We start from the raw sequence: 23,808 nt of genomic DNA, 5'->3' as shown, positions 1-23,808 counted from the left end.
CCAAAAATATTTCAATAACAAATCAAAAACTGCTCTAATTGACACTAAAATTGACCAAATTACCTCAAGAAACACCTAAATTGGCTCAAAAATATCCCAAGATGGCTGGAAATATGTCAAAATATTCAAAATTTGCCTGAGAAAATGAAAAATAAATTCAAAAAATGCTCAAATCAACCAAAAGGGTCAAAATTGACTTAAAAATGGTCCAAACTGACTGGTGAAGATGTCAACAATGACTCATAAATTCACTGAATAATTGCCCAAATTGACTAAAACATGTATAAACATTTTTAAAACTTGCCTAAATTGACACAAAAACAGTTAAAGTTGACTCAGAATTTGTCCAAATTTATGCAAAACTATTCCAAAGTGACTGAAAATATCCAGAATGACTGAAAAATTGAGCAAAGTGATGCTAAATTGTCCAGATTGACTCCAGAATTGTTCAAGATGACTGGAAATATGTCTGAAATTACCAAAGTCAGAAAGTGACTTGGAGCCATTTCAAAGCAGCTTCAGATCCAGAATCATCTGTTTGTCAGAATAAAGTTCATGGTCCAGTTGTGTTACTGCCACCATCAGGAAGAAAACACACTATCACCTGCTGCTGAGAGACCATTGGTCAGGATGGTCAAGATTCAACCAGGAATCATCAGAAAGCAGGTCTGAATGAATGAGAAGCTGCTGGAACACAGCTGTCAGTGTCCACAGGGTTTTACATCAACATGAGCTGAGAGGATCCATGAAGAAGGAAGTTCTTCCTCTAGAAGCAGAACCTTAAAGCTCCACTCAAGTCTGCTGCTGATCACATGGACAAAGAAAAGACCTTCTGGAGGAAAGTTCTGTGGTCAGATGGAAGAAAAACTGAGCAGAAATCTGTTTGGAGGAGAGAAGGTGAGACCTTTAACCCCAAGAACACCAAACCTACCATCAAGCATGGAGGTGGCAGCATCATGCTCTGTGGAACTGGAGTTTTACACAAAGTAAATGGAATAATGAAGAAGGAGGCTCACCTCCACATCAGCAGAAGGTTGATCTTGGATGGGTCACGTGCAGTTTGCCAAAAATACCAGAATAATCCTTCCATATCTGGACAGATTTTGCAGTTTGCAAACCAGCATACTTTCAAGCTTTTTAAAACCCATAATCACATGAGTGAAAACAAGCTGTATATCATTAAAGTAAAAGAACAAGTATGTGGTTTGGAATGCAGTCCGTTAAAATCAAATCCACATCAGTCCTATTTCTGGTGACCCGTCCATCCACCCCGACCTCACTCATCAACTTCAGTGTCGGTGTTTGTTAAAAACGGACATTTAACGAAAAACAAAAGCTTCAATCATTTCACAATTTCCACAAATGTCTCAAAATATTGTTTGTAGACAAATGAAGTCCTCTGATGGCGGCCACAAGGATTAGGAGTGTAACCATGAAACTGTCAAGAGAATTTCAAGCAAATTTGAAAAGGTAGAACTGCTATGGAGGGAATATACTTGGCTGTGTAGAACTGTACAATGGTGGTGCTGTAGGCAATGCTAGCTGTAGGCTATGCTAGCTGTAGACTATGCTAGCTCTAATAAACAGAGTAGAAGAAGGTGTAAATATAACCAGACCAACAAACTGAACTTTGCCGATCTGAGAGTGAAAAATTCAAATCATCAAGAATCATTTTCCATCCATACAGTTGGAATTATTTTTCATTGCCCGCTGGTGTTGGCGGCATTTCATGCTGTTCAACAGCAACAACAGAAACGCAACAAGCTAATCGATGTGAATTTGGTAGGTGTCAAACAACATTCTTCTCAATAAGACTTAAAACTTTTGAAGTTTTGCTGTTTCCATTAGCTTTTTTTTAAAATATGAATCTTTAAAATGTTCCTTAACATCCTGTATGTTCCAGAAGCATCTTGTCTAAACTCGTTCTGCTGAACCTCAGATCAGAAAAACATGACTTCAGAGTGTCGCTGCAGTTTATGGACCAACAACATCAGCATTTTGATGTTTAATTTGGAGAACTTGCAGCAGAAAATTAGAAACCCCGTTCTGGAGACACTTAATGAGACTTCTGAGGATGTTTCTCGATTCATTCGACCTTCTGCTCACATGTTGGATTCATCACGGCTGCAGTTTGCATGTCTGTCCTCGTTCCATATTTATTCAAAAGATCAGGCAGAAACATGATGATGGACTCAACTGAAGGTCAAACTTCTCAGAAACTGTTTTGTGTGGAAACAAGAACAGAAACGTGAAGAACTCCGAGGCTCCAGTAGAAGCTTCTGACTGATCTGTGGTTTGTTTCCCGTCGCTGGAAGTCTTGTGATATGTGAAGATTCTCAGTAAACTTCTTTTCTGTGAATGTTAGAGAAAAGCTTTTGAATTTCCTCCAAAGGTTGTTGTGTTTCTGCTGAACTCCAAACCTCCTGTTGTTTCACTGCAGAAGGAAGTCTGTAGTGTCCGTCTACTGCTTCACCTCACGCTGCAGTTTAATTCATCCTTTTTAATTCCAGTTCTCTCACAAAAATTTAAATTCCTCTACTAATAAACACATATTTACTGCCAGATTCTTCGTAATACATCATTAATACTGTAGTTTCTCTCAGACATTGAGGATGTGCAGATGTTGAAGAAAACATCTGTTGACACTGACTTGCATAATAATAATAATTACTTTATTGCAAAGAACACAGCATCTGATCAGGCGCCATGGTCTGCCCGATGGAGGATTCAGAGCCAATATGAACCTCCCAGAACAACAATATGCACTCACTCATATAGGTTTGTGTATGGGAACATAACGTATGGCTTCCTTCAATGACAGGCCCCACTTCACTTTGCAAAGGTTCCAGACACAGACGCCTCTTCAACATAAACATTCTCAGAACTAAAATAGAAAAACGTATATCTCATGTCAGACGCTACCTGTTAACTTAGAAAGAGGAAACGTGTGTTTTCCCACAAATCGCTGATCAGATAGTAGAACAGGCAACACACATTCCATTCCACTAACTTATTAAGTAACACATGTCTCAGGTCAGATACTACAATACATTTCTTATTAATGTAATTTACTTCTCTGTTTTACTGTCGATGTCCTGAACAACGTGTCTTGACTCTGTTTTTTCATTTATTTCTTTATTTTATTCAGTGCCGCCTACAGATAGTGAAAACCTGTCTGTGTAGATTCTCTAAATAGGACTCTTATAAAACACTCCTGAGATCCCTCCACAGGCAGTTTCACCACAATTAACATCCTGATTCATCACTCCATTGGAAGTTTCACCACCATTTCCACATTAAACCATCCCTCTCTAGGTAGTTTAACTTTTATTAACACCTTAGTTGTCCCTCTCTAAGCAATTTCACCCCCATTTACACCTTAGTCATCCATCCCCATGCAGTTCAACAACTACTAACACATTTAGGCATCGTTACCCAGGCAGTTTTACCACTATTAGCAACTTGAGTCATCCCTCTCCAGGCAGTTTTACCCCATTCACATCTTAAGTTATCCACCCCTAGGCAGTTTTACCACCAGTCTCTCCTTGAGTCACCCATCCCCAAGTCTCCATTAACAGCTTGTGCCCCAAGTCAGTTTCACTATCAGTAACACCTTGAGCCGTTGCTCCCCCAATAGTTTCACCCTAATTAGCACGTCAGTCATCCTTCCCCAGGCAGTTTCACTTTCATTAACACCTTAGTCATCCTTCTCTAAGGAATTTTACCACCACTACCATCTCAAAACATCGCTCCCCAGGCAGTTACACAACTATTAACTCCTTAATTCATCCCTCCTCAGGCAGTTCAGCAACCACTAAAACAGTAAGGCATTGCTCCTCAGGCAGTTTTACCACTATTAACAACTTGAGCCATCCCTCCCCAGATGGTTAGAGTTAGGGTTCCTTATGTCATCCCTCTGTAGGTACTTTAACCACTATTATCACCTCCGTCATCCCTCCCAAGGCACTTCAACAAACATTAACTCCTTATGTCATCTCTCAACTGTGGGCAATTTCACTCCTGCTCTTTCCTTGCGTCACCCCTAAAGCAGTTTTCGACACCATTTAGAACTTAAGACATCCCTCCCCAGGTGGTTTCATCACCATTAACTCCTTCTGTCATTCCTCTGTGGGCAGTTTCATCACCATTCACACCTTAAGTCGTCGGATAAATAAACATTATTCCTGTATGAATTGGTTTAGTGAGGCTTTTAGTTTCTGACTCATCTTGAGATTCAAAAAAGAGAAAAACTCAATGTTACACTTATAAAAGGATGATTAGAAAACCTCCTTTAATCCTTGGACTGGTCTTCTAAAGCCTTAATGATGCTGATCTGCAGCAGCCTGACTGGACGTCAGAGTTTATTAGCGACGGATCCGGATGCCATTCGACGTTCTAATCACCGGAGTTTCCTTCGACCATCTGCTGTGACGACGGCAAACCGACACGACACGACACGACAGCAGCAGAGAAGCTAATGAAGAGATTTATCTGGACGAGTGGAGCGCAGCGAGGAAGACGGTGAGGTGAACACCACAAAAGATGTATTTATAGACACGAAGCGAGAGGAAGAACTACGACTCGGAGGGAGAGCTCATTACGTTACGATACAAATAGATTATCTCCATTTTATAACCACCTTCTTTTAATGACCCCAAAAATTAGCCGGCTGCTCCTTTTTTTTACTTTACTGCCTGTGGAGCCTTTCTGCATTTTTCAGATATTTCAGTTAAAGGAGAAGTTTGTTGGAAATTTCCAGAAAGATTTGATTGATCCCACCAGGAGGTCTTAAATGTTTTTCCGTTGACGAACACGTTCTCACACATCGGTTCTGACAAAGGTTAATGTTTTACAAAAACCACCAACTGGGTTTTTTTTGGGATTTTTTGATAGAATTTTTGGATTTTTTAGGATTAAACCTCCTTTAATCCTCCTACTACTCTTTGAAGATGTCGAGCCGTAAAGATGCTGATCTGACTGGACGACTTCTCTCCATCTGAGGGTTTTTGGGGGTATTTGTCAAAAAGTTTCAAGGTTTTTCACTGCGTTTCAGACTATTATCTGTGATAAAACAAAACAAGACTTAGCGATAAAAGTCAAAATGATTTATGAAACACCATAAACTAGACACAAAATGACAAAAAACAGCAAACAAATCTACAAAAGTGAGACAAAACCACAATGAGACAGAACAACAAAAACAACACCAAATAAATTACAAAAATGAGACATGAGACACGAAACAAAAATAAGACTCAAAATGACAAAAAACAACACAAACTAGACAAAAAAATGACAAAAATGAGGCACAAATACAAAAGTGAGATAAAATGACACAAAATGACAAAAAAGGAGACACAAAACAAGACTAAATGACAAACAAAACAGCAAAAGGTGTCACAAAACATGTGACAAAGCAACACAAAACAACAAAAACCGCACAAAAAATGACAACAAATGAGACATGAGACACAAAACAAGTCATGAAACAACAAAAATAACACCCTAAATGGCAAAAAACACCACAAATTAAACAAAAAATGACAAGACACAAAACAAGACACAAAAACAAAAGCACAAAAAACAGACACAAAACAACAAAAACACACAAAGCAATAAAAATGAGTTTCCTTTGTATCAAACCGACTCCCTGGTGAAACAACCAGCATCAAAATAATAAATCAGTGTCTTCTAAAGTCTCTTCATTCTGAGGAAAGCTGCTGTTGAAGGGGACGTTTTTCAGACTATTATCTCTGATTAAACTTGTTCCGTTTCTCTTCATCAACGCCGGCTTCATTTTCAGAACATCAAACGAGATTTCCTGCAGCTCATTCAAGCTCAACATGCTGCTAATTTCCACACAGAAGCTTTTCCAGCACAAACTCTGCATTTAATTCACATCTGAACACCTAAGTTGTGTCCTGAAACGAGCTCCTGGAGCTGCTCGGCATCACGCTGCCAGAAAACGGTCAAAGAGATGCTGGCAGGGATAAGAAGTCAGAAAGCAGCTCTGGTAAACAGCCTCTGAGCTCTAATTCTCAGACTTTATTGATCCGGCCACAAACCAATCTTCTTATTGAGGCTCGCATCATGTTTCTATTACCCGCTTAATTTCCACTGAAATTTCTCTCCGTTCTGTGGAATAAATATTGTCATCCACGCCTCCCGCCTCGGCCCCAAATCAGCTCCCGACTCAACGGCCGCATTAATTTCCTGAATTACCCGATGAGATGTAGAGACGAGGCTCCTGGTTCTAAACGGAGGAGGATGTGTTCAGACACAAAACCAGACACAAAAGCGACAAAAACAAGACACAAAACGACAAAAACAACACACAGAACGACAAAAACGAGTCACAAAATGACAAAAACGAGTCACAAAACGGCAAAAACCAGACACAAAACGACAAAAACGAGTCACAGAACAAAAAAACGAGTCATAAAACGAAAAAAACGAGTCACAAAATGACAAAAACCAAACAAAAAACAACAAAAACAAGACACAAAATGACAAAAAACAAACAAAAAGTGACAAAAACAAGACACAAAATGAAAACAACAGACAAAACGACAAAAAAGACAAAAAACGACAAAAACAAGACAAAATGATAAAAACCAGACACAAGATGACAAAAACAAGACACACAATGACAGAAAATAGACAAAAAATGACAAAAACAAGACACAAAACAACAAAAACAAGACACAAAACGACAAAAAAGACAAAAAAATGACAAAAACAAGACAAAATCGCAAAAACAGACACAAAACAACAAAAACCAGACAAAAAATGACAAAAACAAGACACAAAATGACAAAAACCAGACACAAAATGACAAAAACCAGACACAAAACAACATAAAACAGACACAAAATGACAAAAACCAAACACAAAATGACAAAAACAAGACACAAAATGGCAAAAAACAGACACAAAACAACACAAAACAGGCAAAAAATGACAAAAACAAGACAAAATGACACAAACAAGACACACAATCACAAACACGAGCCACTACAGCTGATCTACGATATATTTACTGATATTCACGTAGAGAAAACAGCTTTTCCACCACATTCCAGTGTTTGGGACGTCCATACCGCCTTACATCTCTACTTTAACATGATGTTCTCACTTCCTGTTAGTCTCAGGATTAAACTGGGATCAGCAGCACAACTTCAGCTCAGAGTTCATTTAAAGTAAAGCTGACGAGATAATAGGGCAGTAGGAAGTCAATCCTACAGTCACATCCAGAGACGACGAGCTGAAAGACCTAATCCTGAGTTCCTTAAAGACTCAACTGAGGATAGCTGAGGCTTCATCAGGTCACGGCTGTACACGTCTGTTGGTTTGGACACGTTCTGTTGAGGAGGACTCTAAAAGACCAATCAGAAGAAAAGGATCTGAAGGGGGAATAAGGAGGTCTGGAGGGAATATCGTTACAAAAAGATGCTCCACATGAAACAGACATGTTGTGTGATGAGACGTGTTGAAGGCGTGATGAGATGTGTTGAAGGCGTGATGAGACGTGTTAAAGTCGTGATGAGATGTGTTGAAGGCGTGATCAGATGTGTTAAAGGCGTGATGAGACGTGTTGAAGGCGTGATGAGACGTGTTCAAGGCGTGATGAGACGTGTTAAAGGCGTGATGAGACGTGTTAAAGGCATGATGAGATGTGTTGAAGGCGTGATGAGATGTGTTGAAGGCGTGATGAGACATGTTAAAGGCGTGATGAGACGTGTTAAAGGCGTGATGAGACGTGTTAAAGGAATGATGAGATGTGTTGAAGGCGTGATGAGACGTGTTGAAGGCGTGATGAGACGTGTTAAAGGCGTGATGAGACGTGTTAAAGGCGTGATGAGACGTGTTGAAGGCATGATGAGACGTGTTGAAGGCATGATGAGATGTGTTGAGGGCGTGATGAGACGTGTTAAAGGCATGATGAGACGTGGTGAAGGCGTGATGAGATGTGCTGAAGGCTTGATGAGACGTGTTGAAGGCGTGATGAGACGTGTTGAAGGCTTGATGAGACATGTTGAAGGCGTGATGAGACGTGTTGAAGGCGTGATGAGACGTGTTAAAGGCGTGATGTGTTGAAGGCGTGATGAGACGTGTTAAAGGCGTGATGAGATGTGTTGAAGGCGTGATGAGACGTGCTGAAGGCTTGATGAGACGTGTTGAAGGCATGATGAGACGTGTTGAAGGCTTGATGAGACGTGTTGAAGGCATGATGAGACGTGTTGAAGGCTTGATGAGACATGTTGAAGGCATGATGAGACGTGTTAAAGGCGTGATGAAACATTTAAAGGCGTGATGAGATGTGTTAAAGTCGTGATGAGACGTGTTGAAGGCATGATGAGACGTGTTGAAGGCGTGATGAGATGTGTTGAAGGCGTGATGAGACCTGTTAAAGGCGTGATGAGACGTGTTGAAGGCGTGATGAGACGTGTTAAAGGCGTGATGAGACGTGTTAAAGGCGTGATGAGACGTGTTGAAGACGTGATGAGATGTTTAAAGGCGTGATGAGACGTGTTGAAGACGTGATGAGACGTGTTAAAGGAGTGATGAGATGTGTTAAAGTCGTGATGAGACGTGTTGAAGGCGTGATGAGACGTGTTGAAGGCGTGATGAGACGTGTTGAAGGCGTGATGAGACGTGTTAAAGGCGTGATGAGACGTGTTAAAGGTGTGATGAGACGTGTTGAAGGCGTGATGAGACGTGTTAAAGGCGTGATGATACATGTTGAAGGCTTGATGAGACGTGTTGAAGGCGTGATAAGACGTGCTGAAGGCTTGATGAGACGTGTTGAAGGCGTGATGAGATGTGTTAAAGGCGTGATGAGACGTGTTAAAGGCGTGATGAGACGTTGAAGGCTTGATGAGACGTGTTGAAGGCGTGATGAGACGTGCTGAAGGCTTGATGAGACGTGTTGAAGGCGTGATGAGACGTGCAGAAGGCTTGATGAGACGTGTTGAAGGCGTGATGAGACGTGTTGAAGGCGTGATGAGACGTGCTGAAGGCTTGATGAGACGTGTTGAAGGCGTGATGAGACGTGCTGAAGGCTTGATGAGACGTGTTGAAGGCGTGATGAGACGTGCTGAAGGCTTGATGAGACGTGTTGAAGGCGTGATGAGACGTGCTGAGACCAACGAGTCCAACATCAACACCAGAGCTTCTGAGTGAAAAAAACAGGACGGCTGGTTGAAAAACTAATACTAAATGACAAAAATGAGGCAGGAATCAGAAAAAAATGAGACACAAAATGACGAGTGAGACAAAACTACACAAATGAAACAAAATGATGAAAACAAACAAGACACTAAACAATAAAAATGAGACACCACAACATAAACTAGACCCAGCCGTCGGCCTGCAGGTGTCTGACTGAACTTTCGGCCTGAAGTTTGGTTTGAAAACAGCAGAAGGCTTTTAGCTGCAGCAGGAATGAAAAAATCCATTAATGGACAGATTAGCGTTTCTATGCTAACGAATGCTAATCTTGGTTCCACAGCAGGTACAAGAACTTGAACATGAAAAGTTCTGTAACCTGATTAGTTCCTCTGGAGATGTTCTGCTGCTGTTCTTCACTCCGTTATTCTCTATTAACGCCGCTCGCTAACAGATGTTTGTCTTCTGGTGAGAAGAAAAGTCCTCCACAGATCTACAGCCAGGAAATCATCTTTTCATTTCCTCCTGAAATAAACTAAATGTGAGTTCAGCAGCAACAACCGGCTCTGCTCTGAGCAGCCCAAAAAATACTTTAACTACAAGGCCCTGGTCTAAAATGAGCTAAAATATATCAGAGTTATCAAAGTTGTCCATAATGACTTCAAATTTGTACAAAGTGACTTGAAATGTGTCCAGAGTTACTCAAAATTTGTCCAAGATTCATTAAAAAATTATCCAAAATGGCGCCAAATTTGTTTGTTGAAATTTGTCAAAAAAAATTACTTAGAATTGTCCAAACATGATCTGAAATGAGTTACAAATTGTGTAAAATCATTGAGAAGTTGTCCAAAATTTGTCCAAATTTGTACAAAATGATGTGAAATCTATTCCAATTGACTTAAAATGTCTCAAAAATGACTCAAAATGTGTCCAAAAAAACACTCAGAATTGGTCGGACATCAGTTAAAATGTGAAAGATTTCTCGAAGTTGTCCATAATGACTAAAAATTGTGTAAAATAACTCAAACGTTGTCCAGAATTAGTTGAAATTTGCCCAAAATTACATGAAATCTGTCCCAAATGCATTAAAATATGTTAAAAAACTTCTCAAAGTTGGTCCAAAATAACTTGAAACTACTCCGAAGTGAGTTTAAAAAGTTACACAATGGCTCAAAATGTGTCCTAAATGACTTTAAACTGTCTGAACGGGACCTGGAATTAGTTTGAAATTCATCCAAAATGACTCAAGATGTTTAAAATAGCTCAAAATAAGTGAAAACTAGTTAAAATATGTCAAAAAATGTTAGTTTTTCCAAAATTACATCAGCCTGATTTTGTGTGTAATTTAAGTTAAAATAAGCAGTTTTCAAGATTTAAATTAATATATCTACCTGTTACCTGATTGTCGTAATCGATTCTAGTTTGTCTAAAACACATAAGTTCTGGTTGGAGGTCATTATTAAGACCCACATTAGTCTTTGTCATGGTGCCCGTTGGTAGCTAAACTCCCACAATGCTCTCATGAACTTCCTGTCGTCTGAATATATCTAACTGTTTCCTGACTCTAATATTCTATTCCTGTTCATCTTAAACACATCAGTTCTGGCTGGAGGTCATTCACCACCACTGAAGTCTTTGTCATGGTGCCCCTTCTACATTTCTACAGTTTCCTTGATCAGACACTTCTTTCCAAAGCGACGTACATCTGAGGGTAGATAAACACAAGCAAGGATCTAGTCACCTGACTGTCCTATTTGATTCCAGATTATCTTAAAGACAGTTTTGTTTGGAGGTCATTAACCACCACGTTAGTCTTTGTCATGGTGCCCATTGCTACCTAAACTTCCACAATGCTCTCTGCTTTCCAACATGAACTGCCTGTATCTGAAGGCTGAATATATTTACTTTTTACCCGACTATAATATTCAATTTCTTTTTATCTTAAACACAAGTTTTGGTTGGAGGTCATTATTAAGACCCACATTCGTCTTTGTCATGGTGCCCACTGCTAGCTAAACTCCCACAATGCTCTCTGCTTTAACATGAACTGTAGTCTGAATATATCTATCTGTTTACCTGCCTGTTCAATCCTATGTTTGTTGGAGCCAAAACTTTTCAACAAAGCTTCTATTTTCGTCCAATTTAAGCGTAAAAACCGGCAGAATGAATCTTTTCACTGTGAGGAGAAACAGCTGAAGACCTTCTGCTGTGGTCGAGTCCATTTCTGTTACTTCTATTAAATAAATAAAATGAATGAATACCGAGAGGCAAAGAAAGATGCTCCAACACAACTGTACCTCTCTATCAGCTCCTGGAGGGAGGATGTATGGAAATGCAAACACAGCTGTTTGAGCAGCTGGATTACCGAACGCCACCCAGAAATAACGTTTCCGACGGTCAGAGCTGTTAACTCTGCTGACAATGGAGGCTCCCGGTGTCCTCAGGAAGCTCCCAGCTCTCAGAAGAGCCGTTCTGATAATGTGAGTCTCTTTACACAACGCTGACAGTTAAACATGAATTTTTAATTTCATCAGAGCTGCAGAGCATTTCAAAGCAGCAACTGCTGGAAACACACAGTCACGCTCCCTCAGTCTGCAAATGGTTTTCCACCAGTCTCCATTAAGAGGCCGTAAGTGCAGCTGTTACTGCCTCTATCAGTGAAACAACGTTAAACCTGCAGCCGTTACTGCCTCTATCAGTGAAACAACGTTCAACCTGCAGCCGTTACTGCCTCTGTCAATGAAACAACGTTAAACCTGCAGCCGTTACTGCCTCTATCAATGAAACAACGTTAAACCTGCAGCCGTTACTGCCTCTATCAATGAAACAACGTTAAACCTGCAGCCGTTACTGCCTCTATCAATGAAACAACGTTCAACCTGCAGCCGTTACTGCCTCTATCAATGAAACAACGTTCAACCTGCAGCCGTTACTGCCTCTATCAATGAAACAACGTTCAACCTGCAGCCGTTACTGCCTCTGTCAATGAAACAACGTTAAACCTGCAGCCGTTACTGCCTCTGTCAGTGAAACAACGTTAAACCTGCAGCCGTTACTGCCTCTATCAATGAAACAACGTTAAACCTGCAGCCGTTACTGCCTCTATCAATGAAACAACGTTAAACCTGCAGCCGTTACTGCCTCTATCAATGAAACAACGTTCAAACTGCAGCCGTTACTGCCTCTGTCAATGAAACAACGTTCAACCTGCAGCCGTTACTGCCTCTGTCAATGAAACAACGTTAAACCTGCAGCCGTTACTGCCTCTATCAATGAAACAACGTTCAACCTGCAGCCGTTACTGCCTCTATCAGTGAAACAACGTTCAACCTGCAGCCGTTACTGCCTCTATCAATGAAACAACGTTCAACCTGCAGCCGTTACTGCCTCTGTCAATGAAACAACGTTAAACCTGCAGCCGTTACTGCCTCTATCAATGAAACAACGTTAAACCTGCAGCCGTTACTGCCTCTATCAATGAAACAACGTTAAACCTGCAGCCGTTACTGCCTCTATCAATGAAACAACGTTCAACCTGCAGCCGTTACTGCCTCTATCAATGAAACAACGTTCAACCTGCAGCCGTTACTGCCTCTATCAATGAAACAACGTTCAACCTGCAGCCGTTACTGCCTCTGTCAATGAAACAACGTTAAACCTGCAGCCGTTACTGCCTCTGTCAGTGAAACAACGTTAAACCTGCAGCCGTTACTGCCTCTATCAATGAAACAACGTTAAACCTGCAGCCGTTACTGCCTCTATCAATGAAACAACGTTAAACCTGCAGCCGTTACTGCCTCTATCAATGAAACAACGTTCAACCTGCAGCCGTTACTGCCTCTGTCAATGAAACAACGTTCAACCTGCAGCCGTTACTGCCTCTGTCAATGAAACAACGTTAAACCTGCAGCCGTTACTGCCTCTATCAATGAAACAACGTTCAACCTGCAGCCGTTACTGCCTCTATCAGTGAAACAACGTTCAACCTGCAGCCGTTACTGCCTCTATCAATGAAACAACGTTCAACCTGCAGCCGTTACTGCCTCTGTCAATGAAACAACGTTAAACCTGCAGCCGTTACTGCCTCTATCAATGAAACAACGTTAAACCTGCAGCCGTTACTGCCTCTATCAATGAAACAACGTTAATAACAACCTGCAGGCCGATACTGCCTCTGTCCAATGAAGCAACGTTAAACCTGCAAGCCCGTTACTGCCTCTATCAATGAAACAACGTTATAACCTGCAGCCCGTTACTGCCTCTATCAATGAAACAACGATTAATTCCATTCATTCAATACAACTAATTTTACTTCTAATATAGCGCCCAATTATACACGTCAAATTGATCTCGAAGACGCTTTACAGAACCCATATGCCTGACCCCCAGAGCAAGCCAAAAGGCGACAGTGGCAAGGAAAACACCCTTTTAACAGGGAAAAAAACCTCGAGCAGAACCCGGCTCTAATGTGGGGGGACCCATCTGCCTGCTGGCCGGGCGGGTTGAGAGGGACAGAAGAGGTAGAAAGGTAGAGATAGAGGGATAGAAGTAGAGGGGTAGAGGGTAGAGATAGAGGGATACAGATAGAGGGGTAGAGATAGAGAGGTGGGGGGGTGGGACACAAGGACCATAAAACACAGCCACACATCTGAAGCATCCAGCATCCAGCTCTGGGACCAGGGACACTCGGAGAAAGGACACAGAAAGAAACAGAGTGAATGTAATGCAATAATGGTATATATAGTAAATACATAGGTAGTTAGAGAAGGGCTCAGTGCATCAAGAGAGGTTCCCCAGCAGCCTAGGCCTATAGCAGCATAACTAGGGGCAAACTAAAGGGACGTCAAGAGGGGAAGTCAGTTGTGCAAATGAAAACACCAGCATACCCCGTCAGGGTCCCCCAGTCAGCCCTAACTATAAGCTTTGTCGAAAAGGAAGGTTTTAAGCCTGGTCTTAAAAATAGAGAGGGTGTCCGCCTCCCGAACCCAAACTGGGAGCTGGTTCCACAGGAGAGGTGCCTGATAACTGAAGGCTCTGCCTCCCATTCTACTTTTAGAGATTCTAGGAACAACAAGTAAGCCTGCAGTTTGAGAGCGAAGAGTTCTGCTAGGATAATATGGTACTATCAGGTCTTTAAGATATGATGGAGATTGGTTGTTAAGAGCTTTATATGTCAGAAGAAGGATTTTGAATTCTATTCTAGATTTAACAGGAAGCCAATGAAGAGAAACCAATATAGGAGAAATATGATCTCTCTTGCTAACTCCCGTCAGTACTCTGGCTGCAGCGTTTTGGATCAGCTGTAGATATTTCAGAGAGCTATTGGGACAACCTGATAATAAGGAATTACAGTAGTCAAGCCTAGAAGTAACAAATGCATGGACTAGTTTTTCTGCATCACTCTGAGACAGGATGTTCCTGATTTTCACAATATTTCTCAGGTGGAAAAAGGAAGTCCTACAGATTTGTTTTATGTGCGAGTTAAAGGACATGTCCTGGTCAAAGATAACACCGAGGTTCCTCACAGTAGTACTGGAGGCCAATGTAATGCCATCCAGAGTAACTATATGCTTTGAAAGCAATTCTCTAAGATGTTTGGGGCCAAATACAATGACTTCAGTCTTGTCTGAATTTAGTAGTAAGAAATTATAGGTCATCCAGGTCTTTATGTCCTTAAGACAATCTTGCAGTCTAGCTAGCTGATTAGTTTCATTTGGCTTCATAGATAAATACAATTGAGTGTCGTCAGCATAACAATGGAAATTAATACAGTGCTTCCTAATAATGTTGCCTAAGGGAAGCATGTATAATGTGAACAGTATTGGTCCTAAGACAGAACCCTGAGGAACTCCATGATTAACCCTAGTATGCTCAGAAGAGTCATTGTTGACATGCACAAATTGGAACCTGTCTGATAAGTAGGATTTAAACCAGTCCAGTGCTGTCCCTTTAATGCCAATAGAATGTTCTAGTCGCTGTAATAAAAGTTTGTGGTCGATTGTATCGAATGCTGCACTAAGGTCCAATAAAATAAGTATAGAGACCAGTCCATTATCTGACGCTATGAGAAGGTCATTAGTAACTTTCACCAGAGCTGTTTCTGTGCTATGATGCACTCTGAAGCCTGACTGAAACTCTTCAAACAAGCTATTCCTTTGTAAATGTTCACATAATTGATTTGCAAACTGTTCTTTCCAGAATTTTGGAGAGAAATGGGAGGTTGGAAATTGGTCTATAGTTGGCTAAAACATCTGGATCTAGAGTGGGCTTTTTAAGTAAAGGTTTGATTACAGCAACCTTAAAAGCCTGTGGTACATAACCTGTTACTAGAGAGAGATTAATCAGATCTAACATTGAGGAATTAATTAAAGGTAAAGCCTCCTTGAACAGTCTAGTTGGGATAGGATCTAAAAGACATGTTGATGGTTGGATGTAAAAACTATTGAAATGAGTTCAGAGAGATGTATGGGGGTGAAAAATTCTAAATATCCATCTGGTCTTACAGCCAATTCTAAAGTATCTGTACTCGATGATACATCTGTGACATTTGCAGGAAGGGCCAGAGTAATTTTTTCTCTAATCGTAATAATTTTATTTGTAAAGAAGCTCATGAAGTTGTTACTGCTCAAAGCTAAAGGAATACAAGGTTCAACAGAGCTCTGACTCTTTGTCAGCCTGGCTACAGTGCTGAAAAGAAACCTGGGGTTGTTCTTGTTTTCCTCTATTAAAGATGAATAATATGTTGTCCTGGCATTACGAAGAGCTTTTTTATAAATTACTAGACTATTTTTCCAAGCTACATAAACTTCCTCTAAATTAGTGGAATACCACTTCCTTTCCAGCTTTCGGGACGCCTGCTTTAAAGTCCGCAGCTGGGAATTATACCAAGGAGCAGGTCCTCTCTGAGATAGAACTTTCTTTTTTACAGGTGCAACACTATCAAGTGTTGTACGCAGTGAGGCTACAGCATTATTAACAATATAATCCACTTCTGTGGGGGTAAAATTATAATATTTCCCTTCCATTATATCAGTAAGTGGTGCTGGACTAAATAGAGAGGGTATTATTTCCTTAAATTTAGTCACCGAATTGTGAGACAGACATCTACTGTAATGATATTTATTCTTAACTCCTATACAATCTATTGTTGTAAATTGAAATGTTATCATAAAATGGTCAGAAAGAAGAGGGTTCCGGGGAAATACTGTTAACTGTTTGATTTCTATGCCATAAGTCAGAACGAGGTCAAGGGTATGATTAAAACTATGAGTTGGTTTATTTACATGTTGAGAAAACCCAATTGAGTCTAATATTGAATTAATAGCAGTCGTAAGGCTGTCACTGTCCACGTCAACATGAATGTTGAAGTCACCCACAATAATGACTTTATCTGAGCTGAGCACGAAATCAGATAAAAAGTCTGAGAATTGAGATAAAAACTCAGAGTAAGGAGCAGGAGGACGATATACAACAACAAATAAAACTGGTTTCTGAGCTTTTAAATCTGGATGAGAGAGACTGAGAGTAAGATTTTCAAATGAACTGTAACTAGGTTTAGGTCTCTGGTTCATTTTTAAGCTAGAGAGGTAAATTGCTGCCACTCCTCCTCCTCTGCCTGTGATTCGAGGAACATGACAGTTAGTATGACTAGTAGGAGTTGATTCATTTAGACTAACATATTCTTCCTGCTGCAACCAGGTTTCAGTCAAACAGAACAAATCAATCTGGTTATCAGTTATCAAATCATTTACTAACAGAGATTTAGACGAGAGAGATCTAATATTTAACAGACCACATTTAATTGTCCTGTTTCTTCGCTCAGTTGAAATAGTGGTATTAATTTTAATTAGATTTTTATGGTTACTATGTCTTTTGTTTATTTTTGATTTGCTTAATTTATTGAATTTTGGTGGTCGGGGGACAGACACAGTCTCAATAAAGCTAACTGAATTACTGGAGGGTGACAGCTGAGAGGAAACTGCAGAGAGGTGTGGAAGACTACAACTCTGCATCCTGGTCTGAACTCTGGGTTGTCATGCTTTAGGAGTTCTAATAAAATCAGCCATATTTCTAGAAATGAGAGCTGCACCAGCCAAAGTGGGATGGATGCCGTCTCTCCTAATCAGACCAGGTTTTCCCCAGAAAGAGCTCCAATTGTCTATAAAGCCAACGTCGTTTGCAGTACACCACGTAGACGACCAGCGGCGAAACGATGCCATACGGCTTAAACCTGCAGCCGTTACTGCCTCTGTCAATGAAACAACGTTCAACCTGCAGCCGTTACTGCCTCTGTCAATGAAACAACGTTAAACCTGCAGCCGTTACTGCCTCTATCAATGAAACAACGTTAAACCTGCAGCCGTTACTGCCTCTATCAATGAAACAACGTTAAACCTGCAGCCGTTACTGCCTCTGTCAATGAAACAACGTTCAACCTGCAGCCGTTACTGCCTCTGTCAATGAAACAACGTTAAACCTGCAGCCGTTACTGCCTCTATCAATGAAACAACGTTAAACCTGCAGCCGTTACTGCCTCTATCAATGAAGCAACGTTAAACCTGCAGCCGTTACTGCCTCTGTCAATGAAACAACGTTAAACCTGCAGCCGTTACTGCCTCTATCAATGAAACAACGTTAAACCTGCAGCCGTTACTGCCTCTGTCAATGAAACAACGTTAAACCTGCAGCCGTTACTGCCTCTATCAATGAAGCAACGTTAAACCTGCAGCCGTTACTGCCTCTGTCAGTGAAACAACGTTAAACCTGCAGCCGTTACTGCCTCTATCAATGAAACAACGTTAAACCTGCAGCCGTTACTGCCTCTGTCAATGAAACAACGTTAAACCTGCAGCCGTTACTGCCTCTGTCAATGAAACAACGTTCAACCTGCAGCCGTTACTGCCTCTGTCAATGAAACAACGTTCAACCTGCAGCCGTTACTGCCTCTGTCAATGAAACAACGTTAAACCTGCAGCCGTTACTGCCTCTGTCAATGAAACAACGTTCAACCTGCAGCCGGCTGATGGAGCTGCTGATCGGCCTCAGCGACTTCTCACACGTTTCAGCTGCAAGAGGCTGAAAAGTTTTAATCTGCAGCCGACACAACACAAGATAAAACAGCCGTATTATAGCATGGTATCATATTAGCATTACTGTTAGCATTTAATTCTAGCTGTGCGCTCCAATTAGCCAACTACCTCAGTTTGGAAATGTGACTCTGTAGCTCCAAATCACTGAGAGTTGTTGTTGTCAAACTGCCCGAGTCGATCGATTCCAACTAAAAACACAACACTTGAAAATGTTTAGATTAAAGCTGCAGTGATCAATTTTTTTATTATTTTTTTTTTACAAACAACGGATCTAATAAACATTTTTTGTTTTGTTTGTAGTAGTGAATCCTCAAAGAATTACCACCAACACTCAGTATGCACAACTAAGGATTAGTTAATGATACCGCCACCATGCAGGGAGATAAATGAACAGTCAAGCACTTCAACATGATTGTGTTGCCTCATACAAAACTACAATGCAGTAGCAGCTTGTCAACAACTAATTACTAGCTATGTGATACCAGGAGATGACATTACTCAAAGTCTTACTGGTGGTGAAACTGCCTGGGGAGGGATGACTAATGTGCTAATGGTGGTTAAATTGCATGGGGAGGGATGACTAAGGTGCTAGCATTGGTAAATCTACCTTTTAAAGAATTACAACATGTATAAATAGTGATGAAACTGCCTGGGGAGGGGTGACTAATGTGCTAATGGTGGTTAAATTGCATGGGGAGGGATGACTAAGGTGCTAGCATTGGTAAATCTACCTTTTAAAGAATTACAACATGTATAAATAGTGATGAAACTGCCTGGGGAGGGGTGACTAAGATACTAACATTGATAAATCTACTTGGGGAGGGATTACTCAATTTATGAATAGTGGTGAAAATGCATGGGGAGGGGTGACTTGACTTGTAATGGTTGTAAAACCAGAAATGGTGTTAATGGCACTTAGACTGTCTGGGGAAGGATGACTCAGTATGTTGTTTGTGGTGAAACTGCATGGGGAGGGGTAACTAAGGTACTAACATTGGTAAATCTACTTGGGAAAAAATTACTCAATATATAAAAAATGATTAAACTGTCTGGGGAGGGATGATTAATGTTAACCTGCCTATTTAGAGACCTTTGTTCCAGTTTAACAAAGATTCTACCCATAGTTATTGCTGAATAAACTGTTTTCATGTCTGTGGGCAGCAAACCGATAAAATTAAATCTAAAATAAACTCTTAAAAAAATGGGAAAACAACTCATTTCTTTTGCCATGTCTGTGCAGGTTGCTAGCTTGCTAGCTTCAGTGTAAAGAGCTTTATTTAGTGTAGGCTAACTGCTAGCTTTGCTCACAGCAAGTAGTACATTTGCACAGCGTTTTAGCATCTTTTAGCTCACCGTTTCGCTTTTCTGGCCCATCTCTGCTCATATCAACACTGTTCTCAGCACTGGACAACAACAAAGTTCTGCTAAACAAACCGTGTGACCAAACAACAGATAAGTCAGCAACGAACACACTCAGATGTTTAGCAGCTAAAGAACCAGACGGCTATAATTAGTCAATGCGATGTTTTAAATTTGTTTTGCTGCCCCCTAATAGGAAACAAAGATTACCACCAGCAAATAAAACAACTCACACAGCTTTAATAACGGTGATCAGAGCGTCAAAAATATCTCAACAAACGCTGGTTTGGTAATTAGACGACATGGTGAGTGAGTTCTCACAAAGCCTCTTTGTTGTGGACGGAATAAAAAGATACCCGTCGACGTAAAGCAACGGCTGCTTTCTGTAAACCCCTCATTTAAAATAACAAAGACTGTGAAGGAGTCCAATTATCTCCTCAGATCTCCTGTGTGATCAGTTTATCAGAGAAATAACAGCAGAGAAGGAAAACAAACCGACCTGAGGCGTCATGCCGTGGCAGAGGTACATGATGGGAACGTTGTCGGAGTCAGGGCCCTGGTCCAAACACAGATCCTCCCTCAGACTGTTCTTCAGCTGGAAGAGGAAATAAACATGGAAAAATCATCAAATTCATCTCCAGTTTTATACAAATGAGTTATCTAAGTGAGACTAAACTTAAAAACTGGAAGGAGGAAAGGAGAACGTCCCCTGGAGAAAGTTCTAGAGTAGACCTACCGACAACTGGAGAAAGTTCTAGAGTAGACCTACCTGACAACTGGAGAAAGTTCTAGAGTAGACCTACAGATACCTGGAGAAAGTTCTAGAGTAGACCTACAGACACCTGGAGAAAGTTCTAAGTTCTAGAGTAGACCTACAAACACCTAGAGAAAGTTCTAGAGTAGACCTACCAACAACTGTAGGGACTGGGACGTTCTCCTCTATGGACTTCAAGGACCTGGAACTCTGGAAATATTCCCAGTCTGAAGGTAGAACTCTGATCATTGATAAAGTTACTGGAGATGAAGATCCAGATGTTCTGAGGAGGTCAGGAAGGAACTTTAGTCTTATTTGGCTGTTTTTTTTTTATGCCAAATTTGAGTTTTTGTTGCAATTTCAGCAGTTTTTTTGGTAGTTTTGGTCCTTTTTTTGATCATTTTGGACCTTTTTTTGTAATTTTGGTCCTTTTTTGGTAATTTTGGCTCTTTTTGTAGATGATTTTGGTACTTTTAGTGGTGATTTTTGGTGTTTTTGCTAACATATTTGAATCTTTCAGGGTATTTTTGGTTCTTTTTAGGGTGATTTTGGTCCCTTTTTTGTAATTTTGGCCCTTATTTTTGTGATTTTGTGGTGATTTTGGTACTTTTTGGTGATTTTGGTCCTATTTGTGGTGATTTTGGGTGTTTTCCTGGCGTATTTGAACCTTTCAAGGTCGTTTAGACGCTTTCTGGGGTGATTTTGTGTGTCTTGTGGTAATTTTAGTCATTTTTGTGCTTATTTTAGAAGTGTTTTGTGCCGAATTTGAGTTTTTGTCTCAATTTCAGCTGTTTTGTGGTAGCTTTGGTTCTTTTCATGGTAAATTTGGCCCTTTTTGGTGATTTTAGTACTTTTTGTGGTGATTTTGGTTGTTTTTCCTGGCATATTTCGACTTTTCAAGTCAAGTTTGGCTCTTTTGGGTAAATTTTGCAAGTTTTTTGTGCCAAATATGATTTTGTTGCATTTTGATCTGTTTTATGGTAATTGTGGTGCTTTTTGTAGTGATTTTGCTTTTTTTTTCCTGGCATATTTGAACCTTTCAAGGTAATTTTGGCTCTTTTTGGAGTGATTTTGTGTCTTATTGTGGTAATTTTGGCTCTTTTGGGGGTAAAGCTTGCAAGCTTTTTCTGCTGAATTTGAGTTTTTGTCATAATTTCATCCGTTTTGTGGTAATTTTGGTCCTTTTCAAGCATTAGTTTTTGTACATTATTTATCTGTATAGAAAACTGATGTACAAAACACTAATGTTGGCAGAGGACATTTAAAAAGAAATACACAGAGTGGACAGTCTCTGTTGCAGACTTATTAAACAAATCACTCAACCGAGGAAGGAAATGCGACTCATATTTGGTGTAATTTTGTTTTGTCTCTTGTGCAGGAGCTCAATAAAACCTTCCACGGATTTATTTTGTGTTTGTTTACAGGAAAGCAGGGAGTAAATTCAGAGTTTATTAAAGGAATAGCTCAACTTTTAGAAAAAGGACTGACATCAGCCTCATGAGTCAGCAGCTCCAGTATAAAGACTGGAAGCTACGTGATGCTGCTACGCTAGCTGCTAAAAACACACTGAGACAGTTCGCTTTAAACCTTTAACTTTACATTAAAACCTTTTACATTTCACTGAATATATTTTGTGTTATTTTACATCAGACATGGAAAATCATAATTTATTTCTGTAATTTTATTTGATATTTTAATATGTTTTAAAAATGCAGAAAATATATAAAATATAAAATAATATAAAAATACTAAATAAATTAAATATATACAAATAAAATAATATTAAATAGGAAAGAAAAGTTACATAAAATTACACATTTTTAATTAAAAAAACACTGCAGACTCTCTGCTCAGAAAAATATTTAAAGTTAATTTATATATTAAATATATATGAATAATATAATGTTAAATATAAAAGAAAATGTAGATAAAATTACACTAACACATTTTTATTTAAAAAAGCAAAACACTGACTGTAGCGTCTTTACTCAGAAAAAAACTTGAAGTGGATTTACCATTTTTAAAATAACATCTAATATTAAGTTCATCTGAGCTTTGGCGTCTTCATCAAGATTTTGTGAGTTTTTCAATAAATAAAAAATAATTTCTTTTCTTTTTTTTGTGAAGATTTTCAGTCATCTTTATCATAGTCTTCTCTTTTTTTCCATAACAAAAATGAAACAAGAACAAACAAAACAAAACAAAAAACAAACCAGGACTAGGAGCTTACAGCCATCACTTTTTTCTCACAGTAAATATATACATGAGTAGAAAATACAGTGTTATTATTATTGCAAGAAAGGTCAACGCTTCAGTCATATAAAGTCATTCTGAATAGGGGATATAAAATGAATCCATTTGTCCCAAATTAGATCAAATTTGTCCTTTTGAATTTGTAAAGAGTATGTCAGTTTTTCTATTTTAAATATTTCCTTAACTGTTCCCAACCAGTCATCAGAAGTTGGTGGGGTTAAATTTAGCCATTTTCTTGTAATTGACTTCTTACTGACTGCTAAGAGTGCTTGCAACAATTTTATATCCCTTCTTCTGTCCAGAGTTGGAACCAGACCCATATATAGATTGGTAAAATCATTAGGAATTTGAACTTTAAAGACATCATTCAGAGCTTTATTGATTCCAGACCAGTATTGATGCAATCTGGGACATTCCCAAAATATATGAAAATGATTTGCTTCTAAAGATCCACATTTTCTCCAACATTCTGCATTCATATTTCTGTATTTACCCTGGCATGGGGTCCTAAAAAATCTTATAACGTTTTTCAGCAGTGTTCCCTCCAGATGAATGAGTTGGTAGAAGTCCAGTGAAAGATACAAACTTTTTCCCAATTCTCATTTGAAATTACAATTCCTGCTTCATGCTCTCATTTATTCTTGATATGTAAAGTGTTCTTGTTTTGTGCATTTAACATCCCATTATACAATTTAGAAATTTCTTTTTTAATGAGGAATTATAAGCTGATTTTAAAATATTGAAAAAACTGAATCTGTCAAAGATAACTGTGAACTTTTACAGTGCTTGTTAAAATAGTCATGCATTTGGAGGAACCTGAACAAGTCCTTCTGCTCCAAACCAAACTTAGTTCGCAGGGACTGGAAGTTCTGTAATATTGCTTTGTGCGTGAAGGAAAGGTATGTTGTCAGTCCTTTTTCTATCCAAGTTTGAAATCTGTGTCATAGGCACAGCACCTAAAGCTGTTTAACATGTTTCCTATTTCACAGAGTGTATGGTCCAGCCATGGATTAACACCTTCTAACTGTTCTGCTAGTCTTTTGTCTGCAATTGCAGCTTGTAAAGGGAATTTAGAGGATATATTAAGTTCTATTGTCTTCCATTTGCCTTGGAAATCTGGATTACACCACAGCAATAAAGGAATAACTTGAGAAACATAATAATAGTCGTATTTCAAACAGGGAA

At 39.6% G+C, this 23,808-nt stretch overlaps 1 protein-coding gene across 5 annotated transcripts in view; it reads right to left on the bottom strand.

Annotated features, from left to right (window-relative positions):
- The window catches only part of LOC111568446 (polypeptide N-acetylgalactosaminyltransferase 18-like), a 130,698-nt gene that overhangs the window by 18,814 nt on the left and 88,076 nt on the right, over window positions 1-23,808 (bottom strand). For 3 of the 5 annotated variants that reach the window (XM_055009445.1, XM_055009446.1, XM_055009447.1), the window contains exon 9: window positions 20,116-20,211. In XM_055009445.1, coding sequence (XP_054865420.1) covers window positions 20,116-20,211 — 96 coding nt within the window. Of the gene's footprint in view, window positions 1-9,039; window positions 9,176-20,115; window positions 20,212-23,808 lie in introns of those variants that run through there. The other 2 variants (XM_055009448.1, XM_055009449.1) reach the window with 2 other exon arrangements.

This window comes from Amphiprion ocellaris, chromosome 3 (assembly GCF_022539595.1).
Source record: "Amphiprion ocellaris isolate individual 3 ecotype Okinawa chromosome 3, ASM2253959v1, whole genome shotgun sequence".
Lineage (NCBI taxonomy): Eukaryota > Metazoa > Chordata > Actinopteri > Pomacentridae > Amphiprion > Amphiprion ocellaris.
Note: the sequence above shows the minus strand (reverse complement) of the source record. Positions and strands in the feature narration are given on the sequence as shown.